The sequence below is a fragment of the Neurospora tetraspora genome (assembly GCF_033439725.1).
Source record: "Neurospora tetraspora strain CBS 560.94 chromosome Unknown B0H65scaffold_10, whole genome shotgun sequence".
Taxonomy (NCBI): Eukaryota; Fungi; Ascomycota; class Sordariomycetes; order Sordariales; family Sordariaceae; genus Neurospora; species Neurospora tetraspora.
In genome coordinates, this window is record NW_026944392.1 from 784584 (window position 1) to 809600 (window position 25017).

Consider the following 25017-nt stretch of genomic DNA (forward strand, 5'->3'; position numbering starts at 1 on the left):
AATCCGTATTAGTAAGCCGCGTAATGTATAATTTCGTATACTCCTAGATGTCCTTTCTAAAAGTTTAGAGTATATGTAACTGTAACCTCTTATTAATAATCTACGTCTTTTAGGTAGTAATAAACCCGCTGTCGAGCCTGGCTGCAAGCCAGAGCTATGGACCTTTGACAAGGCCTATAGACCCGCTTACTTACCTGCTCTTCAATTGGCCAGGCTTCCAATACATAGGTGTCCTTCTAGCCCAGCCGGGCTTATAGGACCTCTTCTTCCCCTTTATTAATAATTTCAAGCTTTATTCCACCCCTATTACTGTATATACTTAGTAGGCCCGTAATATATTATTAACCTTCTTTCTTAATACCCTTTAAATTTTTTCATTCGTTTATATAGGAGAGTTACGACCGTTTGTACGATTTCTTTGCTGTGTTCAATTTTTTCGTTTTCTTTGTTCTACTATAGTTTCCATCCCTTAGGCCTAGACTGCTAGCGAAAGGCAATAATAATTTACTATAGCTATTTAATCCTTAATCGACTAAATAGTTGAATTTAAAGTTTCTTAGTTTTTAATTATTCCCCTCATTGTAGCTTTTCCTTATTAGCTTAAGTTAATCTTTCTTTACTTAATTAAATTTTTTAGGGACAGTTCAAATTTCGATACTCAACTCTATACTGTCGAAATAAAATTATATATTAATAATCTAATTATTAGTCATTTAGAGGCCCAATTTTATTATTTTTATTCTAGCCTTTTATTCTTTATGTAAAAGACTCTTTTTTCTTTTAGTTAATAGCTGACGAACCGTTTACTAGCGAAGTTATTATAGAAATTCGATTAATCCTACGGCGAAACGAATTCCAATAAATATATAGCTTAAGAATTCTACGAAACTTTATAAACTTAAAACGAAATAATTAAAATATTCCTCTTCTGTTTTAATAAAATTCTCCATTGAACTTCGAATAATTAAATAGATAATTAAAAGTAGATTTTTCTTATAAGTAATTTACATAAAGAGTGGCGAATAAGGTTAAAGGAAAAAATAGACGTTTTAAAGGGCTTCGAAGTTTTATAAGAATATTTCCGACGTTTAAATAGTAATAATTATTTTGGGTATATTATGGATGCCGGGGATCCTATGTAAATTAGCGCTATAAAGGTATTTAGGATTGTAAGATGTGGTAGTTTATTTAGAATTTCTAGCTCCAACTTTAGGATTATTTTTAAATAATAATAATTTTAATAAAAAAAAGAATTACTATATAGGTTATAATTTTTAAACGTATTAGGTAAAGGAATATTTTATAAACAAAAATAAAGGTAAGGGTAAAGCCGTTATATAGCTATATAGTATATTTATTAAATCGGTTGAGGATTTTAATAATAATAAAATTTACAATAATTATTAATAGAATCCGCTTAAAGAGGTTAAAAATTAGCCCGGAAATATTATAGTTAAGAAAGGGTTAAATAATATATATAGTATATTATTCGTTAAGGGGGCCGGCTAACCTAAACCCGGCTTTATGGATTCCTTAAATTGAATTAACAATTTTTATCATAATTAAGATAAGCTTATAATAAGCTATAGTATATAATTATAATTATTACGAGGAGAAGTTATCTAATTATTATTTTATAAGTATAAATAATAGAAATTATATCAAATTTTTCTATTAAAGTTTCGTTATTTATTTAAGGAGGTTATAAATTATTGACCAGATAGTATAATTATTAGTAACGCTCTAAGTAGAATAGATAGGACGAAGGTTTATACGGATGGATAGGATTAGGCTATATATAGTAGTTTAATTACATATACGTATAATATAGGTAGTAAAGTTAATAGTTTTTAAAGGTTTAATTTTTATAATAGGTGTACAATATACGTGTAGATTTTACGTTGGCTGTAGAAGTTTAATTATTTACATTATTTTATTATTTTATTTTAATTATTCAGGGTATTTAATTTAAGAGTATTTAATAGAGGCTTTACGGTATAGATAAGAGGCCGTTTATTAGATTCTAGAGATCTTCTTTTATATATGATAATTTTTATTGTTGTTTTTGTGCGTGAGGGGGAGTTGGGGGGTAATATAAGGGGTTGGCGCTTAGAGGTCAAACCTAATTGTTAATTAGAATTATGGATTTTTGATAGGGCTTGTAGACCTGTTTCTTTATTTGCCTCCTAATTGGTCAAGCTTTTAGTATATAGGTGTTTTTCTAGCCTAGCCGGGCTTGTAGGACCTTTTCTTCCCCTTTATTAATAACTTTAAGCTCTATTCCACCCCTATTGCCGTATATACCCAGTAGACTCGTGATACCCACTAACCCATCCTCTTAATGCAATTTATTCTTATTAAAGCTCGTAATTATAAATACGCTCGTCTTCTTTCTTAGTAAGAATAATACGCTAATATTCATCTATTGCAATATAAAGATAGCTATTACTAATAATAATTATACCGCTACAACGTAGTAAATAATTAGTATTATACTAATTATGTAATACTTCCTAGACTACTTCCTCTTTCCGTTTATATTTAAATTTAACCTCTTTTATAACTACTAAATTGAGGGTATTACTAGCCTTATTTCGCTTAAATAGTACGTATACAACCGTTAGTAATATAGCGCAATTTCTCTTAATTACAAATGAAAGCCTTTATTTAATATACTTGCTATACTCTTTAATAGAAGGGAGGTTAAGTACTAATATAACTATATTACTCCAATTTATTATAGGTATAGTACGGCCTCTTCCCTTTGGCATAGATAGTATAGTAGGGAACTCCCTTGTTATAGGGATATTGGCTATAATAGGGGGATTATTTAGTATGGCGGCACTATTGGAGGGCTTTCCTAATATATGAAGCCGCGGTCTTTTATTATTTAAACTGAAATTAATAATTCCTTACTTGGTAAAACGAATAATATACTTTCGCCTTTACTTAATATACTCTTTATTTATTAATAAGGTTAACAGATTACGAAGGTTCGAAAGGATTAGGTCAAGGTTAAATAGCTATAAGCCAGTACGCTTCTAAATAAATTATATATTCTTTTTCTTAAATACCTTCTTACGAACTTACTTAAAACTATTGAAAAAATTTAACTTATTATAATTAACATTATTAAATACTATCCTCTTACGTACATTAATTTAATAAAAGTTTTTATAAATTTAAAATATACCGACGTTGAAAGGTTAAAAGAAGTATATTAAATAAAGGGGTAGGAGAAAAAATATAATATTATTTCATTTACATTACTTATGAAATTCGTACGTATAGTAATTACTATAGTTATCCAATACTAAAACTCGCCTTTCTTCCTTATTAAAAGGTTGTAAATTCTCTTCCTAATATTTTAATTAATCTAAAATATATTAATTATTTATATAACTTCGAAAAGAAGTTATAATAATTATCCCATTATTGAAGGAGTTATTGATATGTTTGTATATAATATTAATACTAGGAAATAGGACGAAGGGAGGTATGGTTCGACTAAATGCAAAAATAGACTCGAAGACAATAATAAGAACTCTCTAATTAGGATTAATAGACTATACTTCTATTATCTTAGAGTAAATCTATATATAATATGCCTTATTTAATATACTAATACGAAAGCTAAATTTATTATCGTTCCAAACGTTATTTCGTTTAACCTTGTACCTAGTAATAGTATTATTAAAGAAGTAAAAGACTTTCTCAATATCTATCCGGGTCTATAAAGCCTTATAAACTTATGCTATAGATTTAATATATATATTATAAAATGCTCTTTGCTATAAATATCATCATACCTATTAAATAAAAATATAGGGAATAGCCTTATTATTACTATAGTCGCAATTAAATTTAATGAGCGTAGTAACTATAGAAGCAAGCCTTCCTACCATAATTTTAATATTTAATATTACTAGTTAGTTTAATTAAGATATAAATAATAATAGCACTAACCGACTAATATCTATACGTTCACTTAAGCCTATACAGCTAAATCCTCTTCTTTAATTAATAATATATTATTACTCCTATTATTTACCTTTCAATATATTCTCTTATAGCGATTGACAATTTGTTTGTATGGAGTTTGAAATGCTTTTATTGCATTTACTATAATTTTAAAACCCCCCTTTTAAAATACCTTTACGGCCGTCTAAACTCTCCCCTCTCATAGGAGAAATATCTATGTATTTTCTATAATATCCTCTATATTAGAAGGTATTTCGCTAGGCCTTGTTTTAGAGCGTAAAGAACCGCTAGCAGATCTACGGTTTAGAGGAGGTATAGTAAAGGGGATAGCGAAACTAGGCACTTAATAGGGTTTATAATCGATTAAGATTAATTGTACGTAAAGATAGATATAATAATTGATAATATTAATGTAATAGCGGATTAAAATAAATCGAATATAAAAGGGGGATTTAGGAGTATAAACGGGTGGTGCACATTCAGTGTGTTGGGCAGTGCGGGGAATTGAGCTGAAATTAGCTTATTATAATTAAAAAAATATGCAATTGAACAGATCTACATTGATTTGCTAGCAGATTGGCGGGTGGGGGAAGTACCCCCTGTTTCAGGTACGAATTAATGAACGTGTACGAATCAATGACCCTGACTAGTTGGCCCGCCACTAGTCAGACGGTCGGTTTTGTAGACCTGACGAGTAGTGGTCCTTCAGTGGCGGTGGTGGTGATCTTTGGGGGGGAGTCTGTTCGTTTGCCGTCTGACAGTGACTTGTCCATGAGTGTAGTGTACACTAAGTGGTATATACAGGTACGATCTTCAACAGCAGCACGTGTCGACAACGACGTTCCTCGGCATCTGTCAGGAACAGAACCAGACAAAAAAAGAAAAATGATAAGGTATTCGCCATCTCGATGGCGAGGACCACCAAAATTTCGTCTTCGTGGGGGACCGTGTCATATGCCTTGGACAACAGAAAATGCCGAGCTGGTTGCCCGAGGAAGAAAAAGAGGGTTGGTGTTGCACGACAGTTGAACCGCACCTTGATGATCTGACTAGCCTCGTCCGGAAGTTCCTCCGTCTGTTGGTGGTCTAAGTGGGAATAGCTTCTTTGTGATTTGCTAACTCCTGCATGCGATCGACGTCACTGGGACCAGGGGTCGGGGTTGGGGTGCGACGCTATGGTCGTATTGGACTTGTGATGACGAGAACGAAACTTGGAGTCTGGAAATGGTGATGTCGAGCATCTGTCTGTGCAGCTCGTATTTCACGGGCACTGGATTTGGACTTGTGAGACGGCCTCCGGTACCGGTGTTGCCTGGTTTTGTTTACAACGAAATCGTGTGACTATCCAATCCATTATTGTGGTCGCTGTCTAGATGTACGACTGGTATCAAATCCTAAACTCCTCCCATGTCCTGATCATATCGTACATGTGCAATTCAAGGTAACCTAGTAGGCTGTCCACTTCCCAACACCTGCTTGTAGAGCCAGTTGGGAAAGGTAACGCTGGGCTCGTCAAAGAGCCTCGTCGAGATCTCGGCGACGTACAAGGTCAATGGCAAGAGGATGATATGCGGCAGCAAGAAGGCCATCTCAAGACCAAAGGGTCCAGCCATGGGCAAGGGGAACTTGTTGACCCAGTTGGCCAGCATGGTAAGTTGAGGCTCCCTTCCCCAACCAACAGCCGTGTAGAGTCTGTCGCCAATGGTCCAAAGAATAGGACCATGGACCAGGTAAAGCGCAAAGGAGATGCGACCCAAGTACTGGCAGAAGCGCGTCTCGAAGAATCGCTTGAGCCAGGGGATGCGTGGAACCGAGACCACCAAGAAGACACCAGCCCAAAACAAGTAGAACCACTTGTAGTCGTAGACAGCCTGCGGCTTGAGGAAGGACAGGTAGTACCACCCGGGAGTCTTGGCCAGATCGTTGATGTCCTTGGTGTGAACGGGCACGCCTCCGAGGTAGAAGCTGACTACAAAGAGGGAGTAGAAGATGTGCTTGCTGTATGGCTCGAGCTGAGTGAGGAAGTTGGGCAGCTCATCCTTGATAGCCAACAAGTCCAGATCGTTGAGAAGCATGCCGGCACTGAAGAGGGCGTAGTGAGTTCCGTCGACGATGTAGACAAAGTAGAAGATCAGGAACACCTGGCACCATAGTCTAGCCTTCCTCGTGCATCGCGAAAAGGCTAGCAGGCTGGTGTAGATGACCATGGATCCCTTGAATTCCACAGGGATAGACCACAGATGGAAGTTGTAGCTCAGCCAGGGCTCGCCGCCGAGGTGATAGATGAAGCTGAAATTCTTGACTTCTGCGTACCACCACCAGAACTCGTCGTGGTAGTTGGACTGCGGTTTTGCCGAGTCGACCCAGATGCCGAAGGCATGCCACGAGGTCATGAATAGGAAAGTGGTCGCGATCAGAGGCATGAAGAGACGCAGCCATCGTCGGAATAAGGCAGACGCAAGGTTATCGGCCAGTTTCTCTTGTTCGCCGGCGTGGATCAGGCGCATGGGCTTGACGGAGAGGACGTAGCCCGAGATGACGAAGAAGGTCGCGACGGCATAGTGACCGCCGCCAAAGAAGTTGCGCACAAAGGGAAGGGCGCTGAAGTAATGTTGGCCATCGAAGCCGTAGCCTCTTTCGAAGATGGCGTCGCGCATCAGGCCATGCGACCACAGCTCGTGGTGGTGCCAGTAGACGAGGAAGGCAGCGAAGCCACGCAGGCCGTCGAGGTAAGCGGTTGGTCGCAGCTTTTCGGGGGCATCGAAGTTGGGCATCGCAAAGAGGTTTGTAAGGCGATTGACGAGGCTTGAGGCCATCGAGGAGGGGATCGTAAGGGCGGTCATGATGGCGATGATGGGCTTCCGGAGAAGAGGGAAGCTACACGAGTTCCGGTTGTCATGCCACTTTTCGGGGTCGAGGGAGGTACCGAGGAGGTCGTGGTCGAGATCGCTAGGCATGGACACGGAAGAACGCGACTGGAGCTGAACCCAAGCCGCGTACAAACCTCGAGCTGAGGTTGTGGTTGGTCTGGTTGGTGGGTGGCTTGGAGGGGGGATGTAATGCGCAAAGTCAACAAATGACGGGACGAGAGTGGAATTCTCGCCGAAGTTGATCACCCCTGCCAAGCCCACTGAAGGCGTGCCGTTACAGAGGGTTAAAGCACCTGTCGCGATGGTTGATCCACTGAAGGGTTGCCTTTAGTGGGGAAAGTGGCCGCTAAGAAATGGAAGCCGGCGAATGGAATTTGTTTCGATGTCCGAATTCGGTGCTGTGTGGCTGGTGTTCTGCTTGGCGGGCTGAGGAGGAGGGTTGTTTGTGGCGGGTGTGTGTGGCTTGCTTCTCCAGTTCTTGGCTGAACAATTGAATTCATGTGAAAAGTGACAAGTTCTTCCGTCGGCAAATTCCTCTCCTTTTCAACATCACAAGTTCCAAGCAGAACAAGATGCAAACTTCCTCGGTTCACAACATGGCACCCCCAACTTGATATGCTTCACCACCACAACTTTTGAAAAAGGTGCACACCACCAAGCAAGACCTCATGCAAAGGTCAATTCCTCCGAGGTTGGCGTTTGTCAATCACAAACTCTTGTTGCTGTCGTCGTCACACTCTTCTCTCCTCCGTCCAAGATGGCCCAAGAGGGAACTGATCAGTGCACGTCGGGATACGCTGTGCGGGGGAAGCGCGGATCAAGTGGACAGCAAAGCGGAGGCGAAGGCCTTCAAATCTGGAGAAGTGCGGGTTGTTCGTCGTCTCAACAAGTTCCCGTCCTCGCTTGCAAGATGGAGAACGGAGATGGGCCGGGATGGAGACCAGACCAGGGGACGCCAGGGTTATATGCGGGGGAAATGAGGACTTTTGGGGGTATATCCATGCAGAGGTGTACCGGGATTTACTCCGGCGCTGGCGACACCACCCGACCTGGGGCACGAAAACGAAAAGCAAAAGCAAGATGGCGGCTTTTTCCATGGTCTCGTTTAACACCAGCGTCTGGCCGGCCGCCATAGCCGGGCGGGTGATAGAAAGGGGAACGAAAGAAAAAAAAAACAGCTGAAAAAGCTTGTGATTTAGCTCCGGCATATGTTTACGCTGATGTTACCCTCTAACACCGGGTCCAGCCAATCAGTTGCTTCAATTGGCTGGGTATCATTCCCGCCTGCAGCTTCAATCTTCCTTCACGCTCACACCTATCGCTTTCTGCCGAGATCGTCTCTCGCCTGGGGGGATTGAAGAACCCAACACGGGGAGATGACTCCATTGCCCACTGACGATCGCTGCCAAGTCGTTCCTGATCGTTCCTGAATTCAGAAGCAACCTCCGATGGCACATTTGTGGAGGCCAGGCTGGTCGTCGGAGACAAGGACTGTCTGACTCCTTTGTCATTCGTCTGGCCCAGCCGCCCAGGTTGTCTTCTCTTCTATACCAAGCAGTCAAGGAAGAACCATGGAAGGATTTTGTCTGATTTTTTTTGTTGCCTGTGAGAGAGTAAAAAAAAAAAAAACAGGGTTTAATCAAGTGATCGTGGAGTGGAATACGTGAGCTATCTGCCGTATGAGCAAAAAAGCCCCAAGTTGGCGAGCGGCAGGAAGAGGCCCGGAATGCCCTCACCTGTCGCGGTATGGCCTCCTCTCTCAGCTCCGATGCGGGGCCCCACCCAGTCCCCGGGTTGGAAATGAACACGGCATAGTCGGATTATCCGGGTTGATCCTCACCATCTTCTCCTCCCCTGTCGCCCTGAACGGACCTGGCCACCCAAAACATTTGATATGCCCAGTCCTTCCCCATCCCTCATCCCTCTTATGACTTGATTTGTTTTGTTTTCCTTCTTCTTCCTTGCTTCCTATTCTCTCCACCCGTGTCCCAAACTTCATTCATCCACGGATACGGGGCATTCCACATACACGACAGGTCATACCCTCAGACACAGATTATTATAACCTGCGGTCATGAGCTCTCCACCATTATCTCCAATGTCCCCCTTGTCGCCCAGTCTGGGCGGTATACCTGTCAAGTGGAGGAAGATGTCCGAGACGGGGACGGGGGCCTTTAGGAACCGGATCCCAACACAGCTTCGGCGGTCCCTCCCCCTCTACGCCGTCATCGTCGTCCTCTTCTTCTTCATGCTCAACGCCCACGTCTTCACATTATCCCCATCCGCCAGCAGCATAATAAGCCACCAAACCACACAGAAAGCCCTCAACGGGCAACAAGCCGACGTCCATGGCTTCCCCAAGAAGATCTGGCAATCCTGGAAGGTCGACCCCTACAACATGGCCACGCGCGACCTCGACACCGCCAAGACCTGGACCACCAAAAACCCAGGCTACCGCTACGAGGTTTTGACGGATAACAACGACATGGTCTACGTGGAAGAGCAATACGGTCCCCAGGGGATCAACCGCCCGGACATCATCGACTTCTACCGCGCCGTCAACATCTCCATCATCAAAGCCGACTTGCTCCGGTACCTCATCATGTACGCCGAAGGCGGCGTCTACGCCGACATCGACGTCGAGGATCTCCGGCCCATCAAGCGTTTCGTGCCCGAACGCTACTGGGACTCGCTCTCCGAAATCGACATGGTAGTCGGCATCGAGATCGACCAGCCCGAATTCAAAGACCACCCAATCTTGGGCAGCAAATGCATGTCCTTCTGCCAATGGACATTCACGTGCAAGCCTCGTTTGCCCGTAATGCTGAACCTAGTCGAAAACATCATGACCTGGCTCAACTCCCTCGCTGCAAAACAACAAGTCCACCTCTCGGAACTCCAACTCGACTTTGACGAAGTCATCTCCGGCACCGGGCCGTCGGCATTCACCATCGCTTTGCTGAAAGAAATGAACCGCATCTCTCCTCAAGGCCAAAAGGAAATAACCTGGGACAATTTCCACGCCATGGACGAATCCAAAGTCGTTTCCCGCGTCTTGGTCTTAGACGTCGAAGCCTTCGCCGCCGGCCAGGGGCACTCCGACTCGGGTAACCACAACGCCCGCGGCGCGCTCGTCAAACACCACTACCACGCCAGCAACTGGCCCTCCAAACACCCGCGCTACGCACACCCCGTGTACGGCGAGGTCGAGAGATGTAATTGGGACTTGGCCTGCGTGCAGAAGTGGGATCACGACGTCGAAGCTTACAAGTCTCTTTCCATTGAAGAACAAAATAAAATCAAGGAGTTGAGGAGGATAGAACTCGAAAAACAGCGCGAGCAGCAACTGAAGGAACAGGAGCAGGCGATCAGGCTGGAGCAATTTGGCGAGGCGGTGAGGAAGGCGGAGGAGGAGCAGAAGAGACGGGATGAGTTGGAACGGGAGATGAAAGAGAGGATGAGGGTCGAGGATCAGGCGCTGAAGCCGCTGCATCCGGAGCAGGCCGGTAGTGACGAGAAGAAAGAGGGCGAGGGCTTGATTATGTTTGGGGGACGGCCGGTGCCGGGGCAGGAGAAGAAGCCGCAGGAGAAGGAGCAGCACCAGGCGGATGGTGAGGAGAAGCGAAAGGAGCAGAATGGGCAGCAGCCGGTGTTTGGGGAGCCGGCGCCTGCTCAGGGGCCTTTTGGCGGGCTGTGACGGAGTGATGTTGATGGGATCAAGTGGATATGGTTGCATGTTATGGTGTTTTGGGTTTGCTTTTACTTTGGTTTCTGGTAAATACTTTCATCGCCTGTACGAATGGTGTGTACGATGGTGTGCGGATGCACGCAATGGGAGGAACTGAATGCGGTATGTAGCTGTATGAAGTACCGTATGAACTCGGGCCGTTCGTTTTTAGGTTCCAGGGAAATCAGGCATAATCAGTACACTTGAGGCACCTCTAGCATTGCAGACTGCTCGAATCTCTTCCACAACCCAACCCCTAAGGCACCTAATATATAAATTCTGTCAGTTAGGCCCTGTTAGCTAAAAACGAATGGCCCGAGTCTATACGGTATGAAGCATGATTTTGTCACACCCTTTGCTGTTCGCTTGTTGCTTGCTACATTTGATTTCTCTCTGCGTTTCTTCCCTCTTCTGCCAGTCAATTTGTCTGCTCGTCTGTCGCTTCCTCTTGCGATCGCTGTTTTGCTCTTTTCCTACAGTCGTTCTTTCCTGCAGTCAACTGAAGCTATCGCCAAGTCTTGGTGCCCAGGGTACCCCCCTCTGCCCCAGCTCTGGGCGTGCACGGGAATCTCCGACACTCTGCATCCGCTGCGACTTCCTTTCCTGATTCGTTCTTTAAACCTCGGTACGACGTTTCGTGCATTTTCGGCGCATGTGAAGATCGTCCCTGGTGCTTAACCGAGATGGCCGGCGACGCGATGTGAGCGCGGCGGTTTGTCTGTTTGGGGTTTGGTCTTGTGAACTTGCAAGAGAAGGGTGTGGTTGGCGATGATGTCATGCTTCAGGTTTTGGAGTTTGGGAATTTGGAAATGCTCGCCGGTCTGGACTTACGCTCGTGGAAGAGAAGAAGATGGCCGCTAGTGTTTCGTGAGATGATTGTGAAGATGGAGGGTGTTATCCGTGAACTCAAGGAAACACACCGGATTTGCAACCAACAAAGCGATTGGGAAACGTTATCGCCGTCGCAAACAGCAAAGATTCAAGACAACTCACAGGCGGATGACGGTATAAAAGCCCCGGGCAGTTATCTTCATGTGTCTCCGACGGTTGTACTGTGTGTTTCTGTCCCGGTTTCGTTAATGAGTAGTATTCCAGTCCGTTAATCCCAAGCGAGAGAGCCTGCCATCGTAGAGGCACGACAAGACGTCTGACTTGCGCTCCAGTCCCTTAAGTATACGGTCGTAGATAGCAATGACCAGACCCTCAGAGTGTCTGTTGACTGGTCGTGTGAGACACGTCTAAGACCAGAAAAAGGTCCTTGCGAGACGAGGTGGCTGTGGCGTAGTTTGCCGGATCCCTTACCCCAGGATCAAGGCTGCTCAGTTGGGCAATAACCACGATGTCGTTGGAGGACTCAAGCAGTTTCTGTCAGCATGACGGCTCGACGAATAAGACTTGAACCACACCTTCGGGGGTGTCCTACTGAGTGTATTCCAAACAAAACGTCGAGCCATCAGCCATTGCACATGCCCTCGAGGCAGTCATCGCCCTCTTGAGTCTCCTCAACCACAACGTCGGATCTAGGAGAACTGGCTCGAGACAAACAAGAAGCGAAGGGTGAATGTCTGCCATGTACTAGTGGGACTGGAGCTCTCAACGTGGTCCCTCTTTATCAGCCGCGCTGGACTTCGGGTGATGGATATGCGGTCGTTGCAGGGCCTGGAGAATAGCAAGATCGGAATGTACGATGGGGGCAAGATATCGTGCGGTGCGTTCGGCCCATGCCTGGAGTCAAGATCTCGAAAGGTTAGCTGCTTGTCTTCTACCTCGAGATGATCCGCTTCGAAGTCCTTGCTGGGTTTTTCTAGTGCATACCTCTACGCCGTCACAATTTCCGCGCTCGGCTGCCGGTGTCCTGAAGAACATGCAGACTACAAAACCCGAAGATGGCTATCCGTCCTCAATCTGACAGGGCGCGCTCTGTTTGTGTCATCGAAGCTGGAGTCAGATTTGGCAATCGGGAGTAAAAAGGGCACAAGGACCGCGCCAGAGGGACTTGGAAATTCTTCAGGTAAACGGAATGACTGCCTGCCGCGCACTGGTACAGGTCTCGTGTTGGGAGTTGCATGAGTGCATGTCGGGAAGGGGCGATGCGTCCGTCGCATCCTGGCCGCACAACGGGAGAACCCACTGTCCGGCGCAACTGCCTTTGTGTCGCCCGAGGGACGACCTGGACCGGTCGCGCCTGCTTTCGTCACCGCCCGGCCAAGAGAAACCATTTCAACCTTGACTCTGATGGCGCATGCCGACTGCCCCGACTTTCAGAGAGCCGCGAAGTCGGATGTCTTACGGCGAAATTCACCGAACCTCGTTCGACCGCCCTCAGAGACGCCCACTGTGATTCCCATCCACGAGACCACGTCTATCCCCTGAAGAGCCAATGTCCAGGCCCCCAACGATCGCTCGACAACATGGAAGGTCGCCTTCATCTTCGAGCGGAATTGCTACGGCCAGACGGCGAACCCACGCTGAACCCAAAACGAACAAGCACACTCCGAACCGAAGCCGACAGCGAACATTCTATACCCCTTAATCGCTCGCCAAAGTCCTCAAAACGTTGTTGACGCAGCACGACCTCAACCGGCTCTGTCCCCTCCTACCGCCTGCTCGTCTATTCGTTTAGAACCCGTTCTCATGTCAAGGCCAAGTCAAGTCCCTCGTTTCGGGCGACCTCGTGGAAGCCGCCCACGAAAGGCTCGCTGCAGTCGAGAGGTGGCCAGCTTGGACTTGGTGTTACTGCTATTGCAACAGTACATAATATTGGACCTGACTGGATGTGGTAAGCATCTTCAAGGTTGGACAGAGTGGCAATAACATCTTGCTGATTAGAGGACGGAAGTAGGGTCATAGAGCTTATACCATTCTGGGCACCATTCGAGCGTCCTGTCGCACCATCAAAGAAAGGAGAACATCGCGACAATTCGTTCAAGACTCGGCGGCGAGGGAAATACCACATCTATGTACACCCGCTTCAAACCATCCTCCTACCCGATGATGCCATTCTTCCACCGTGGGGGACAGGCAATATCCAATGCATAGAAAGAGCAACAAAGAAGGAAACAGACCTCCACCACATTACATGCTGTTTCAAACCTCCGGGACTAGCCCGGCCGAGGCACAGGCTGTCGATATTGATGTAGTCGAGGCTTTCATCGCCGCCGCCGCTGAAATTCCTCCAAGGTCGAAATGGTCAATGCCGGCACCACGACGACGTCACAGGAGAGCAATGCCGAGGCCGCAAGTGGAAGCTGGGCGCTCGGAAGTGCCTGAACCACCTCCAGAACCGTATTTCGCCCAGAATGAAGGTCGAAATCCTTTTTCGGGACATCGAAGGCCACGGAACCTGTTCTGGTGATTACGTATGGATGGAGACTGGGACGTCATTTACGTCGAGTACAATTACGGTCAGCTGTGGTCTGGAAGCCCGAGGCAGAAATGCTTTGAACATCTTAGGAACAAGCAAAGCAGGAAGAATCGTCAACACAAGTATAGTGACCGCCAGTAAACAGGATAAGAAACGACCACTTGCGAAGAGCACTGAGTCTACGTAACCAAGGATTCCGCCGAGGTTATTGAGCTCGGCTGGATGTCTACAACCTCGAGGAAGTGAACGAAACATCAGGAAGGAAGTTGGAAATGGGGAGTTACAAAAGATGACTAGAGGTATTGTGTGTACTGACAAAGGGGAATTTAACAACAGGCTTGTTGATCATGACTGTGGATAAACAAGCAGGGAACAGAAGGTATGTGGCGACCTCAAGGAGTCATAATTCGGACTTCCAATGCGATTGTGAATCAATGATGGAAATGTCACTGACCAGATCTTGTATAAAGAGACAGATCTAGTGCCACGGCTCCCAGTCCTCTTTTCCTCATCACCACCACCGCATTGATAGAGCATCAAGCACCAACGTCAAAACGTCGCCCTGATAAACATTACACAAACAATATGCCAGATCCACGCCATCCAGATCGCATCAATGCAGCCAGAGTTATAACAGCAGCAGAACTGTTCCCGTCGTTCTTTCCGTCAACATCTTCGGAGCACCGGGCGGAGAGAAACCGAACAGAGGCGCCGCCATACACCTTTCGCCCTACCGCGGGAGAGACTACAGTTGGCTTCAACCGCGACACCTTGGAAGATCCCCCTGGGTACTCGCCTCCCGTGCCGACGACCTGTGACCAAACCCACGAAGAACGGAGACGTGATGAGCTTCCCGCTGGAAATGCCACGCCGGCTACACAAGTACATATACAGGCTCGGCCATCAGGCATACCTCCCCCTCCATACGTGTCACTTCCTCAACCGGCCTCGACTACGGAGACACGGGCTAGTCGGACCACCTCCCAAGCTGGCGAGACAAATGGGAGTGCGCATCTGCGGACAGGACTAAATAGGTGGAATATGCGGGGACATTAAGCGTGGCGTTGGTTGAGGCAGATGATGATGTGGAGGAATCAACAGGTTATCATAAGACGTTTAAAACATCACCGATGGCAAGGTAGCGTGGGAGTGGTTCCCTTATATATTATTCCCACTTGCTTTTCTTGAACTTGCTCTTCCCTCCATCCTCTCGTGACGGAAGCAAGCACCTAACGAGCCAGGCAGGCTGGGGAGGCGTAGCGAAACCATTGATTCGCAACGACCACCACCCCTGAGGGATGTAGTTGCCTTTTACCTTCCTTCCACTCGCTGTCAAGCCTACTACCAAAGGCACATGTCACGAATCCTTCAGTCATGCCACGCAGGGTTTCAAAATCTTAGTCAAGCGATCCGTCATGAAGTAATCCGACGCGCGATGGCCGGCACCTGGTCCTGTGGCAACTGCTACCACGAAGCGGACAACGGTGCTGGAAAGCACTGCCAGAGATGCACCCAGCTTGGAAACACTTCCACTGTGTGTGAAGTGTTCTCAGAATCACCAACATCTTCCGGACGCTACCAGGTACATTGAATGCCTGGAGAATAAGCCTAGCCCCCAACGAAGGAGGGTCATGCACGGCATCCTTCACCTAGGTGGATATTATTGTAGCAGTTGCTACATCCGTGAAGCACCCGAACTTAGACATTCATGCCCGCGATGCATCAAACTCAAATTAGACTCTGATTTCTCCTCCTCGGGAACCTCAGGGGGCGACACCCCACAGGAGGGAGGAGACGTAGCTTGTCAATCAGCAAAAGACGGCCCTCCCCCGAGCCCTCCCACCCCAGCAACCCCGAGCCCTACAGCTCAGAGCCGCCTCCGATGGGTGGCCACCCCGACATGGTAAACGGGCGGGTATACTGTATTGAAGTCAGGCAAAGGCACTGTGACTCAGAACCAAGAGGGAGGAACGGATGGATGGCTTCCACTGGGTTCTGTGGACACACTATCGCGTCAAAGGAAGCACGGAATTTGCTTCGTCCCAACTAGAGCGTTTGCTGTGTTATTCAGGCTGGTCCCTCACGCGGGAAATACTCGTTCTATCTGCCAGAAAGTTTTCGTTTGGAAGAAAACCGCAAGCAGTTGGTTTAGCCGCAGCAAGAACACACCAAACTTTGAGTAGATTGCTGCTGTCATCGAAGGGACTGCTCACAGTATAGACAACTTTAGCAGCTGCTAAGGAGAGGGTCTGGACATTCAGGAAGGTGGAGGGACTCAAGATGAGAGGAAGGCACAAGTCTGTGATGCCAGTGAAGGAACAATAGCAAACCGAGCTGCAGTGGATCACGAAGTTTCGTTTGGGTCATGCCTCTCCGTGAACTTGACGGCCTCAGGGGAGAAATGGCCCGTTGACAATGCTGCTTAACTTCAGATGAGAAAGGCTTGTGAATATGGCTGCAGCTGGCAGTGTTTCATCTGTTCCTCCCCTCCTGTCCATGTCGTCTGAATAAGATTTCAGTGAAGTCCATGACCCATTCACCTGAGATTGGGAACTCGTCGTAGTGGGTCACCTCTGTAGTATTTATACCCCTCCTGCTTGATTGCAATCCTCCTCTTTCTCCTTCCACCACTCAACTCAGGAAGATCAGCAAAAGCAGATTCAAGATCCTTTGACGCAATCTTCACACACGCTTTACCCAACTTCTATATTCCTCTATAAAACAACAACCGTCACCATGGGACTCCCATTCTACCGTTCCCCCTCAAGCGAGGCCCTTCGCCGTCAGGCCGCAGACCAAGCGGCAAACCAACAACAGCAACCCGACCCGCGCCGCGCAAGGTCCGGCGCCCCTCCCCCTCCTCTCCGTCGCGAAGATGCCCAGCGGCTCTTCCCCCAAACCACCTCCGAGGCTGCGACAGGTAGTCAAGAGCGGCCTATCGACCTAACCCGCCGCGCCCTCGAAGTCGAGGCTCAACGTCGCCCTGCTCCCCCTCCCCGCCTTGACGCCCCTATTCCGTCAACAGAGGACGAAGAGAGTGACGCGGCGGCAAGTGCCGCTTTGTACAGATACAGCCGCACACGCTTCGACTCCAGCGAGTTGGCCACCCCCGCCGACGAGGAAGAACTCCGCCTCCCGGACTACGGCACTCCGGATGTCGACTGGTCGACTCCCGAGATTGAGGCTGCCAGTACCCATCCCCGCCCTGCCCAGTCCTCACCTCCCCCTCCCCAGCCGCAGCAGCGCCAGCAACAACCAGAGGCAGGCCCATCCCAAGCCGGCACAGGACAGCAAGAGCGACAGGCAAGCGGCGGTCGCGAGACATTCGTCCAGGTCACCGTGGACGAGGGTCGGGGCCCACTGGTCCAAGTTCGGGGCGGAGAAGGACAATCTATTCCTCCCTCGCGTCGTCTCCCTCTTCCTCGTCCCTCTGACGCGACGATCCGAGGTCCTCGTCGGCAGAGGCTGGGACAGTCAAGCGCGTCGAGCCAAGGCACCAGCAGTCAGTCGAGCAGGAGCAGTGGAAGCCGTTCCCCTGTTTGAAGGTCTGGGCACTAGATCGCGGACGGAGGCTTGGATCCAGAGGTAGACAACAGATTTGGAGGCAGAAGGTGTTGGTGTTCGAAGGGACTCCGGGTTTGTTGTCGATGATCTTATCGGGTTTGTCTTTGGACGGTTTTCCGGCTTCGAAATTGGCAGGCGTTTCAGTAAATCGGTTGCAGAGGAGTAGAGCAAACAGGGACAGGGTCATACTTTTCTGGACGGCATGGAGCGATATGGGTAGCAGGCAGGGCTTCATAGGTACTAAGGATTTTGATATCTTGATGGGCTTGTCTAGAAAGTTCACAGGAGTCAGGCGCTTATTGACGGGAACTGTTAGGGACAAGGAAGGATATACCCAGAGACAGTTATTTCAGGTATTACCATTGAGGAGAATGGATATCGCCATCGACAAGATACATGATGTCTGCGCCAGTCGTGACCAACCCAAATGCAAGTATTGTACAGACCCCTGTGTTCATTCCATACCGCTGAGAATTCTCCTTCTTTCCTTCTGTCGATTTTCGATTACTTCCACCTGTTTTGCCCATCATTTATCAGGTTTGCCTTGCATTGTTTCACATGGTCAAGTTTGGAATGCCGACATTCTCATGCAGTTTCATCAACAGCGGGCATGGAGGGCTATCCGACTGCCCCAAAACATGCAGTGATTATGTGCAGCCCGCAGCGACACAGTCTCCGTCGGAGGACAGATTCCCTCAACGTACGAGTATTTATACCTAGCGTGGCCCCCGGATGACCCAATTGTTCTTCCCCGTCTCTTCTTCTCTTCAACCAAGCCATCAATCAAACATCTCCCACCCCCCACCAATGTTCTCCTTCGTCTCACTCTTACAAGGTTGGAGGGTTTGCGAATCCCTATCCTGTCACTCAACTACGGATTTAGTTTTTCCTGTTGTTTTAGACGTACTGCTCATATTGCTCCTAATCGCCCGATTTTCTCCCGATCCAAACAAATTCCCCTTTGCCACCAATGACATGGGCCTTCCGTTTTACAGGAGCCCGTCTCAACGCGCGCAGGAGTGGGACCTCACCAAACTCGATCCCAAAACGAGAGCAACACCCGCAATCACCCTAGAGGATCCTTCCATTTAGGAGGCCATATTACCCGACACCATAAAGTCCTGTAAGTAATTCAGAATCCAACTCTCGCAGGATGCCTTCTTATTGGTGTATCAGCCGCTGACCAAAGGACACAGGTACAAACAAGAAAAGAGAATGATACTACTACAGTTCTACGCTACCAACATTGGGGAGGGGATCTTTGAAATAATCGGTCTTGGAAAAGAACCAGATAGGTGAGAGCTTCCAAGGTCATTCAATCATCAAGCTAGTGGTAGCCAATTGATATCTTGGTGCTATTCACATCCATTTTTAAATGCTCTCTTTAGCAGTACAATGTGACATGATATGACCGTTGTTGCTTCTTGTGCTATAGCCGGGCACTGATATTGAGAACCTGAGTGAACTATCAAGACAGTGAATGGCAGGACTGTGAAGTTCATGTTTTCAGGCTCGTGTTCAGATGAAAAAGACCTTGGAAAGTGAATTTGAACCTAAAACCTTGAATCCTCACGGACCTCCATAAAATCGTCAACAACATGGGACCGGTTACGATTTCCTCCTTTCTCTCTCACAACATCCGCACGCACCACTTACGCACATCAGAAGCACATCACATCTCACCACCAAGCAAAGAGTCTTCTCCTACAAAAGCAAGAGCTCAAAAGCAAAGATACCTGCCGAAAGACATGGAACGAACGCTCGTCGCTCCAGACAAGCCACCAACAACCCACCTCCCTCGCTTCGCCTACAAGACGCGGTTATCCACGAGACAGTCACCGACGGCGGACAAATTGTTGACTTCGGTATTTACACCGATCAGGTAAACGATATTCTCAGTCGTTTGTTCGGTGACCCACCAATCCCCCGTCCTCGTCATCACCGTCGTGGTACGTTCAATCCTCCTCTTCCAATGCTCAATAAGCCGTACTAACTTCCTGTCGCTCGCTAGCGGTAGTTCCTGTTCAACCCAACATGAACCTCCCCTATCCCGTGATCCCTTTTCGGCGTAGAAATCCCGAGGAAGTGGATACACTTCCTCTCTACACCAAGCTTCCTGGCGTTAGCGAGACGACTGTCGATATCTCGCCCTCGGAGCAGTCCGAGGTGCTTCCCGAGTACTCCCAGGCCAAACAAGAGGAAAGGAAAGAAGAAGGCGAAGACAAGGGCCCGTCGAATGGAGGTACGTCTACTCCGGCTAGCTGCTCTTAGATCTGTTCCAGTATGACGTTTCGAGGTTGGACTTATACTGACTGTTGCCTAGAATCTCAAGTGTGAAGCAAACAAAGATCCCTCGAGGCAGAAGGACACAGGCCTCAAAGGTGACAACTATATCATTATTCCACATCATCTGACTGTGTGGAGGAATCGTGCCTGATGATGACAAGGCACGAAAAGATAATTCATGAATGCATCATCGGTATGATCGGTTGGGGTAACGTTCATATACCAGTAGTTAAAAGTTCTTACAGTAGTTAAAAGTTCTTACAGTCTCTACTCGTTATAGTAATTTGTTGTTAGCTTCTCATCCATGCATTTGCCATGATTCCCAACTAAGGTATGAAACCGTTCTGTGAAACTTGATGTGGCATGAAGAAACCCTTTCCGTGTGCACTCAAGGCAATCGATGGAAATTGACCCGTTTTTGGGGGGGGCAAGACGACCTGCAATGACCCCGGCTGAAATCTACACGCATACTCCCTCATCCAAGACACTCGACAATATCTTTTTACCAACGCCTAATGTCTGCTTCAAACTTGGTAGAGTCCAAGGAAAGTTCTCACAAAAATCCCGACTAGGAGGTATCTTACCTGTAACGTACTTTGGTTGGTACCCGTGATCTCCTCGACCAAGGTCTCTGCTATGGAGCCGTTGCTCTGGAGACCACAACCTCAAAACCCCTGGTGACGCGGGGATCTGAATAAACTGCCATGAATGTGAATGGCAGGACTGTTCAGTGAGGTACTCAGTGTTCAAACCTGGCGAACGTGGAAAATGAACCAGAACCTTGAACGTCAAGGACGTCCATAAAACCGTCGACATGATGGGACCAACTGCGATCTTCTTCTTTCTCTCAACAATTGCGCGCACACTTGCACATATTAAACCTATCATACAAACGCACCGAACAAGTCTTTCCGAACACCCACCAAAATGCCTTTCACACGCACAACTGCTCGCCGCTCTCGCCCTAGGGCCAACAACCAGCCTCCCACGTTGCGCCGCGAAAACGCCGAAGTAATTTACGAGACAGTTGACGACGTCGACTTGTCGGGGGGAGTCGACCAGCTCCTCACATTCTTCAGTCAGACCTACGATGGTCAGCGGCACTCAGTCAACACTGCCACCAGCCGCCCCTACCAAGTCGCTCCTGCCACCCACGTTGTAAACGGTCGGCGCCTCGAACCCGAGCCGCAACTTCCCGTTTATACAATGAACCCCAGATCCAATGAGATGACCGTGGATGCCACACCTTCGGAGTCGCTCCCAACCTATGCCGAGACAAGCAAGGCGCAAGGAAAGAGCCAGGACGACAAGGAAGGAGGTATGTCTACGAGCTACTCCCACGATTGCAGCGCCAAACTCGTACTAATACCTATCTATCTAATCCCTCCCCGCTCTCAGTAAGAGTACCGATTTCTAGGCGCATTGCCCCCATGAAGTTTTGTAAGTACCTAGGTATCTTCCTCATCATGTCTAGTCCCCTTCAGTGTCGTTCGTCTTGTCACAGTCGCTAATTTCACTCAACAGGTTCACATAGAAGAAGCTGGCAGCGAATCAATCCATAATGAAGGTGCATTTTCCGTCAGGGTCGGGCGCAAGGGGTGGGCAAGAACGATCAGGTCTTGGAGTTGAGGGGTCCTCTGTTACGATCCGATCAGAAGCCCCTTATGTAAGCTAGATAGATTGACCAATAAGCGACAACCCGTACCTAGGGTCCCGTTGTCCCGAGAATACGGGACTACGGGACCAGGTTACATTGGGTGTCCCGGAGTCCCGAGAACACGGGACTACGGGACCAGGTTACATGGGGTGTCCCGTGGTCCCGAGATCGCGGGACTACGGGACGGGTTTGAAGACCAGTATATAAGAAGGCCGCTTCCCGGCCTTCGTTATTCTGGCTCTTCAGCAAGCAACCAACTGATACAATCGACCAGTACCTTTTGGCTACTACTACCGTTATTCCTATTCTTATTTCCCAGCGATATACTCCTGTGCTTGTAACGGTTCGTCACATCCTCAGGGTAATGGAAGTATCAGGGCAATAATCTTTACCTCCACAATACGAAACCATACTACCTGTCCACGTATTATTAATGACATTTCCTTGTTACATCCCTCGCGAAAGTTACCTCTACACAAGCCACAGGATAGACGCCTCCTCTTTGTGGCGAGATGGGGCGTCGCCTTTCTCCTAGTAATCTGCATGTTCATCTCCTTCTAAAGTATATACCACCTACTTCGCGAATTGCATCATTGTTCAATCCGTCTTGTTCATAGTTCATACCACCTGAAATATCCATCGGTAGCCACAACTAGTTGCCTAGGCAACCATACCTCTACTCAACAGTGAATGGCACGACTGTTCAAGGTCCAACCCTTTAGATCACGACTGTTCGATGTCCACACCTCGAGATCAGGACTGTTCAGCGTCTAAACCTTCAAACCTGGCGACCCTGGAAACGAACCTGGAGTCTGCGACACTGTCCCTCGTGTCCATATATGTCCAATCCGCCGACACCATAGCACAATCTCTCACTTCCATCCTACATCGCAAAACAATTTGCACGATTTGCACGTCTACCACGATCAAAGTCGCACCCGACCCGAATACCAAACATCAACTTTCCGTCTTCATCACCAAAAGAAGCACAGCAATGTCCCAGTCCAACAACCCCCGCCGCTCGCAACTGCGCGACAACCACCAGCGCCAGCGGCGTCTCCAGCTCGTCCCACCCGTGTCCCTCGACCCCCAGCCTCCCCACCCTCGCGTCCAGCGACAAGACGCGACGGTCAGGTCCCCCATCCTCGAAGCAATTGCCGCCGAAGTCGAGGAAGCCAGGTGGGCGGCACTCGCCAACCAATACATGGCGTTATTCGACCAAAACGACAGACCCGGCACCGGGGCTCGCGCGCACGCTTTCTTTGATGCTCTCGCCGGCGACGATCATTCCTTGGCCGAGTTGATCGGCCGTCAAATTCGGGAGCTGATTGAGCGCGACCCCGTCTTGTATATGTGGCGCGACCATGAGGATGGCATTGTGAACCCGCCGCCGCCGTACACGGCGCATCCGACAAAGGGCGAGATTACCGTTGAGATGTCTCCGGAGGTGGTTCTGCCGGAATACACTCCTCCCTACACTCCGTTCGGGCAGGATCTGAAGTGGCAGACCGAGGCCGAAGATGAGGAGGATGAAAGCGAGGTGATGGAAGACGACGAGGAGGCTGCATCACAAGCAATCTTCTTCCTCCTGGCCTTCATCCTATTGGCATGTTTGTCCTATTGGCATACTTCCTGCCAGTAGACTTCGTCCTACTAGTTGTCCTCCTAGTTACCTTTATTCTAGGAGATATCCTCGTGCTCGCCGCTTAAAGGTACGTACCTTATTGAAGACACTCGCCGGATTATGATCGATGGAATTCATGCTAACAATTCTCTTGAGAATCAGGTCTCTAACACGGAGTCATGGAGTTTGACATGACCCAAGCGTGCTTCAACCACAATGATTGTAAGTATACATTTACCCTTGTTTCTCGTGAGTTGACAACTGCTAATCAGAAGCATAGGTTGCTATACCAAACCCTGTTGCTACCAAAGATACCGTACTTTGGGCTGTTCCGAACATGGCGCTGTACAGGAAGGGGTGAAAAGGAAGGGTGGACTCCAGTCAGCAAGATGGGGATGAACAAGTCGAATGAACGATTTCATGTCAAACTAGGAATTGGGCCTTGGCTGCGCGGGTGAACCTTCTGTCCTCCTTATAGTATCTTCATTTGGGGAAGGAACTGGGCGTAAAATACAAGCTACATGTACATCTATCATCGCGAACGGCCCTACCTTCCGTAATTGAACTGCTACCGCTCTCATCGATTCCTTCATTGTGATCATCTGGCTAGGCTTTCCCATGTTTATGAGCTCATTGAGACGGGAATGACCCTCTCACGTCATTGCTCCTTGCCCGGATACACCGTGAATAAACGTCAGGAGTACCACCTATAACCTGAATATAGTTGCATAGGAAGAACCTCTCTCGCCGGTGCTTACTCGAGCCATTAATCATCAGCTATAGTTTACAAATTAGGGACAACTCTACCCAATACAACGGAAAGAAGACTTTTTAAGTCGGTACACTTCCAACTAGACCCGCCATTATAGAAACTGTTATAGCGGGGTGGAATACGGCCTTTAGTAGTCAAACCTGGGAGCTGGCAATAAACCTTAACGAACCGCAAACCTGGATCTCTTCACGCGACCCTAGAGAGGAGCTTTTATGACAGAATATGCCCGACTCGAGTTTCCTGTCCCCGTCCCTTCCTCCATCCAACATGTCAGAACACCACCTCCACACATCAACTCAACTTCTACATCAGAAAGATAAGACAAAATGTCTTCCCCATCTAATAACCCCCACCGCTCTCAACCGCGCCAAAACCAGCCATCCCGTTTACACCGTCAAACCGCCGCGGTCGGCGCACCCGAAGTCGCCGTCGAACAAGCACACATAGAAGCCGCCAGACTAGCCGCAATCACAAACCAAGTAATGGCCATCTTCGACCCAAACCGCCTTATGGAATCGATGGACGCTGCGTTGAGGACAATCAGCGCTGCCGCCGGTGGCCACCCTGCCACGGCTAGGGCGATCGCGCGGCACATTGCTGATGAGAACGATCGCAATCCCCGGCTTTGGGCGCGCCGGTGCGGTCCCGAAGATGGGATTCCCAATCCTCCCCCGCCGTACTCGGCTTTGCCCAGCAAGGGAGAGGTCACGGTCGATTTGTCGCTGCCTGAGCCCGAGTATACTCCTCGCTATACTCTGTATGCACAAGGTCAGAAGAGGAAGCGCGAGGAGGGGGATAACTTGGAGGAAGATGGCGAGGAGGAAAACAACTCCAATTAGAAGTACGTATCCAAAAAAGATGGGTGGCATTGTTATCAACGAAATCCTAGCTAACTGTCAGACCATAATTAGGCCTGAAGCATAAGGTAGAGACGAAGTTATTTGTGACCCAGGCGAGCCTCAACTTTACGATGTTGTAAGTTTAGAACATCTACCATTGTTTGTCACCTCTTGGTTGTTGACAGTTGCTAATCATCACTCAATACATAGGTTGCTCAAGCAAGGTCGACTGCCCTCGAAGATTGTCCGCGCCGACTCGAGAAGAGCACTTTCCAGGAAGGAGTCAGGAGCCGAAATGCATTGATCAGGATTGGGATAATGTATCAACCGTGT

General features: G+C 48.1%; 6 protein-coding genes across 6 annotated transcripts; 5 read left to right on the forward strand and 1 right to left on the reverse strand.

Moving 5' to 3' along the window:
* Nucleotides 1-5214: 5214 nt before the first annotated feature.
* On the reverse strand, nt 5215-7037 carry B0H65DRAFT_78104 (acyltransferase family-domain-containing protein). Its single transcript, XM_062831410.1, has one exon. The coding sequence runs from the start codon at nt 6936-6938 to the stop codon at nt 5418-5420; it is 1521 nt and encodes a 506-aa protein (XP_062676846.1). The 5' UTR covers nt 6939-7037; the 3' UTR covers nt 5215-5417.
* A 1912-nt stretch (nt 7038-8949) lies between these two features.
* On the forward strand, nt 8950-10548 carry B0H65DRAFT_436780 (nucleotide-diphospho-sugar transferase; the record flags this gene model as incomplete). Its single annotated transcript, XM_062825259.1, has 1 exon — nt 8950-10548. The coding sequence occupies one exon, from the start codon at nt 8950-8952 to the stop codon at nt 10546-10548; it is 1599 nt and encodes a 532-aa protein (XP_062676847.1).
* Nucleotides 10549-16678: 6130 nt separating this feature from the next.
* B0H65DRAFT_553610 (uncharacterized protein) lies at nt 16679-17485 on the forward strand (the record flags this gene model as incomplete). Its single annotated transcript, XM_062829976.1, has 1 exon — nt 16679-17485. The coding sequence occupies one exon, from the start codon at nt 16679-16681 to the stop codon at nt 17483-17485; it is 807 nt and encodes a 268-aa protein (XP_062676848.1).
* A 2055-nt stretch (nt 17486-19540) lies between these two features.
* On the forward strand, nt 19541-19843 carry B0H65DRAFT_553611 (uncharacterized protein; the record flags this gene model as incomplete). The annotated part of the gene is made up of 2 exons (XM_062829977.1): nt 19541-19748; nt 19830-19843. The coding sequence occupies 2 exons, from the start codon at nt 19541-19543 to the stop codon at nt 19841-19843; spliced, it is 222 nt and encodes a 73-aa protein (XP_062676849.1).
* An 876-nt stretch (nt 19844-20719) lies between these two features.
* Nucleotides 20720-23001, forward strand: B0H65DRAFT_389055 (uncharacterized protein; the record flags this gene model as incomplete). The annotated part of the gene is made up of 4 exons (XM_062823731.1): nt 20720-20870; nt 20917-20950; nt 21010-21110; nt 22313-23001. Coding segments are annotated over 4 exons (975 nt in total), but the record flags the coding sequence as incomplete, so codon positions are not given.
* A 1170-nt stretch (nt 23002-24171) lies between these two features.
* On the forward strand, nt 24172-24684 carry B0H65DRAFT_553614 (uncharacterized protein; the record flags this gene model as incomplete). Its single annotated transcript, XM_062829978.1, has 1 exon — nt 24172-24684. The coding sequence occupies one exon, from the start codon at nt 24172-24174 to the stop codon at nt 24682-24684; it is 513 nt and encodes a 170-aa protein (XP_062676851.1).
* Between the last annotated feature and the right edge of the window lie 333 nt (nt 24685-25017).

Excerpts from the sequence above, each read along its gene's own strand:
- B0H65DRAFT_78104 (XM_062831410.1), bottom strand. The coding sequence starts at position 6,938 with ATGCCTAGCGATCTCGACCACGACCTCCTCGGTACCTCCCTCGACCCC.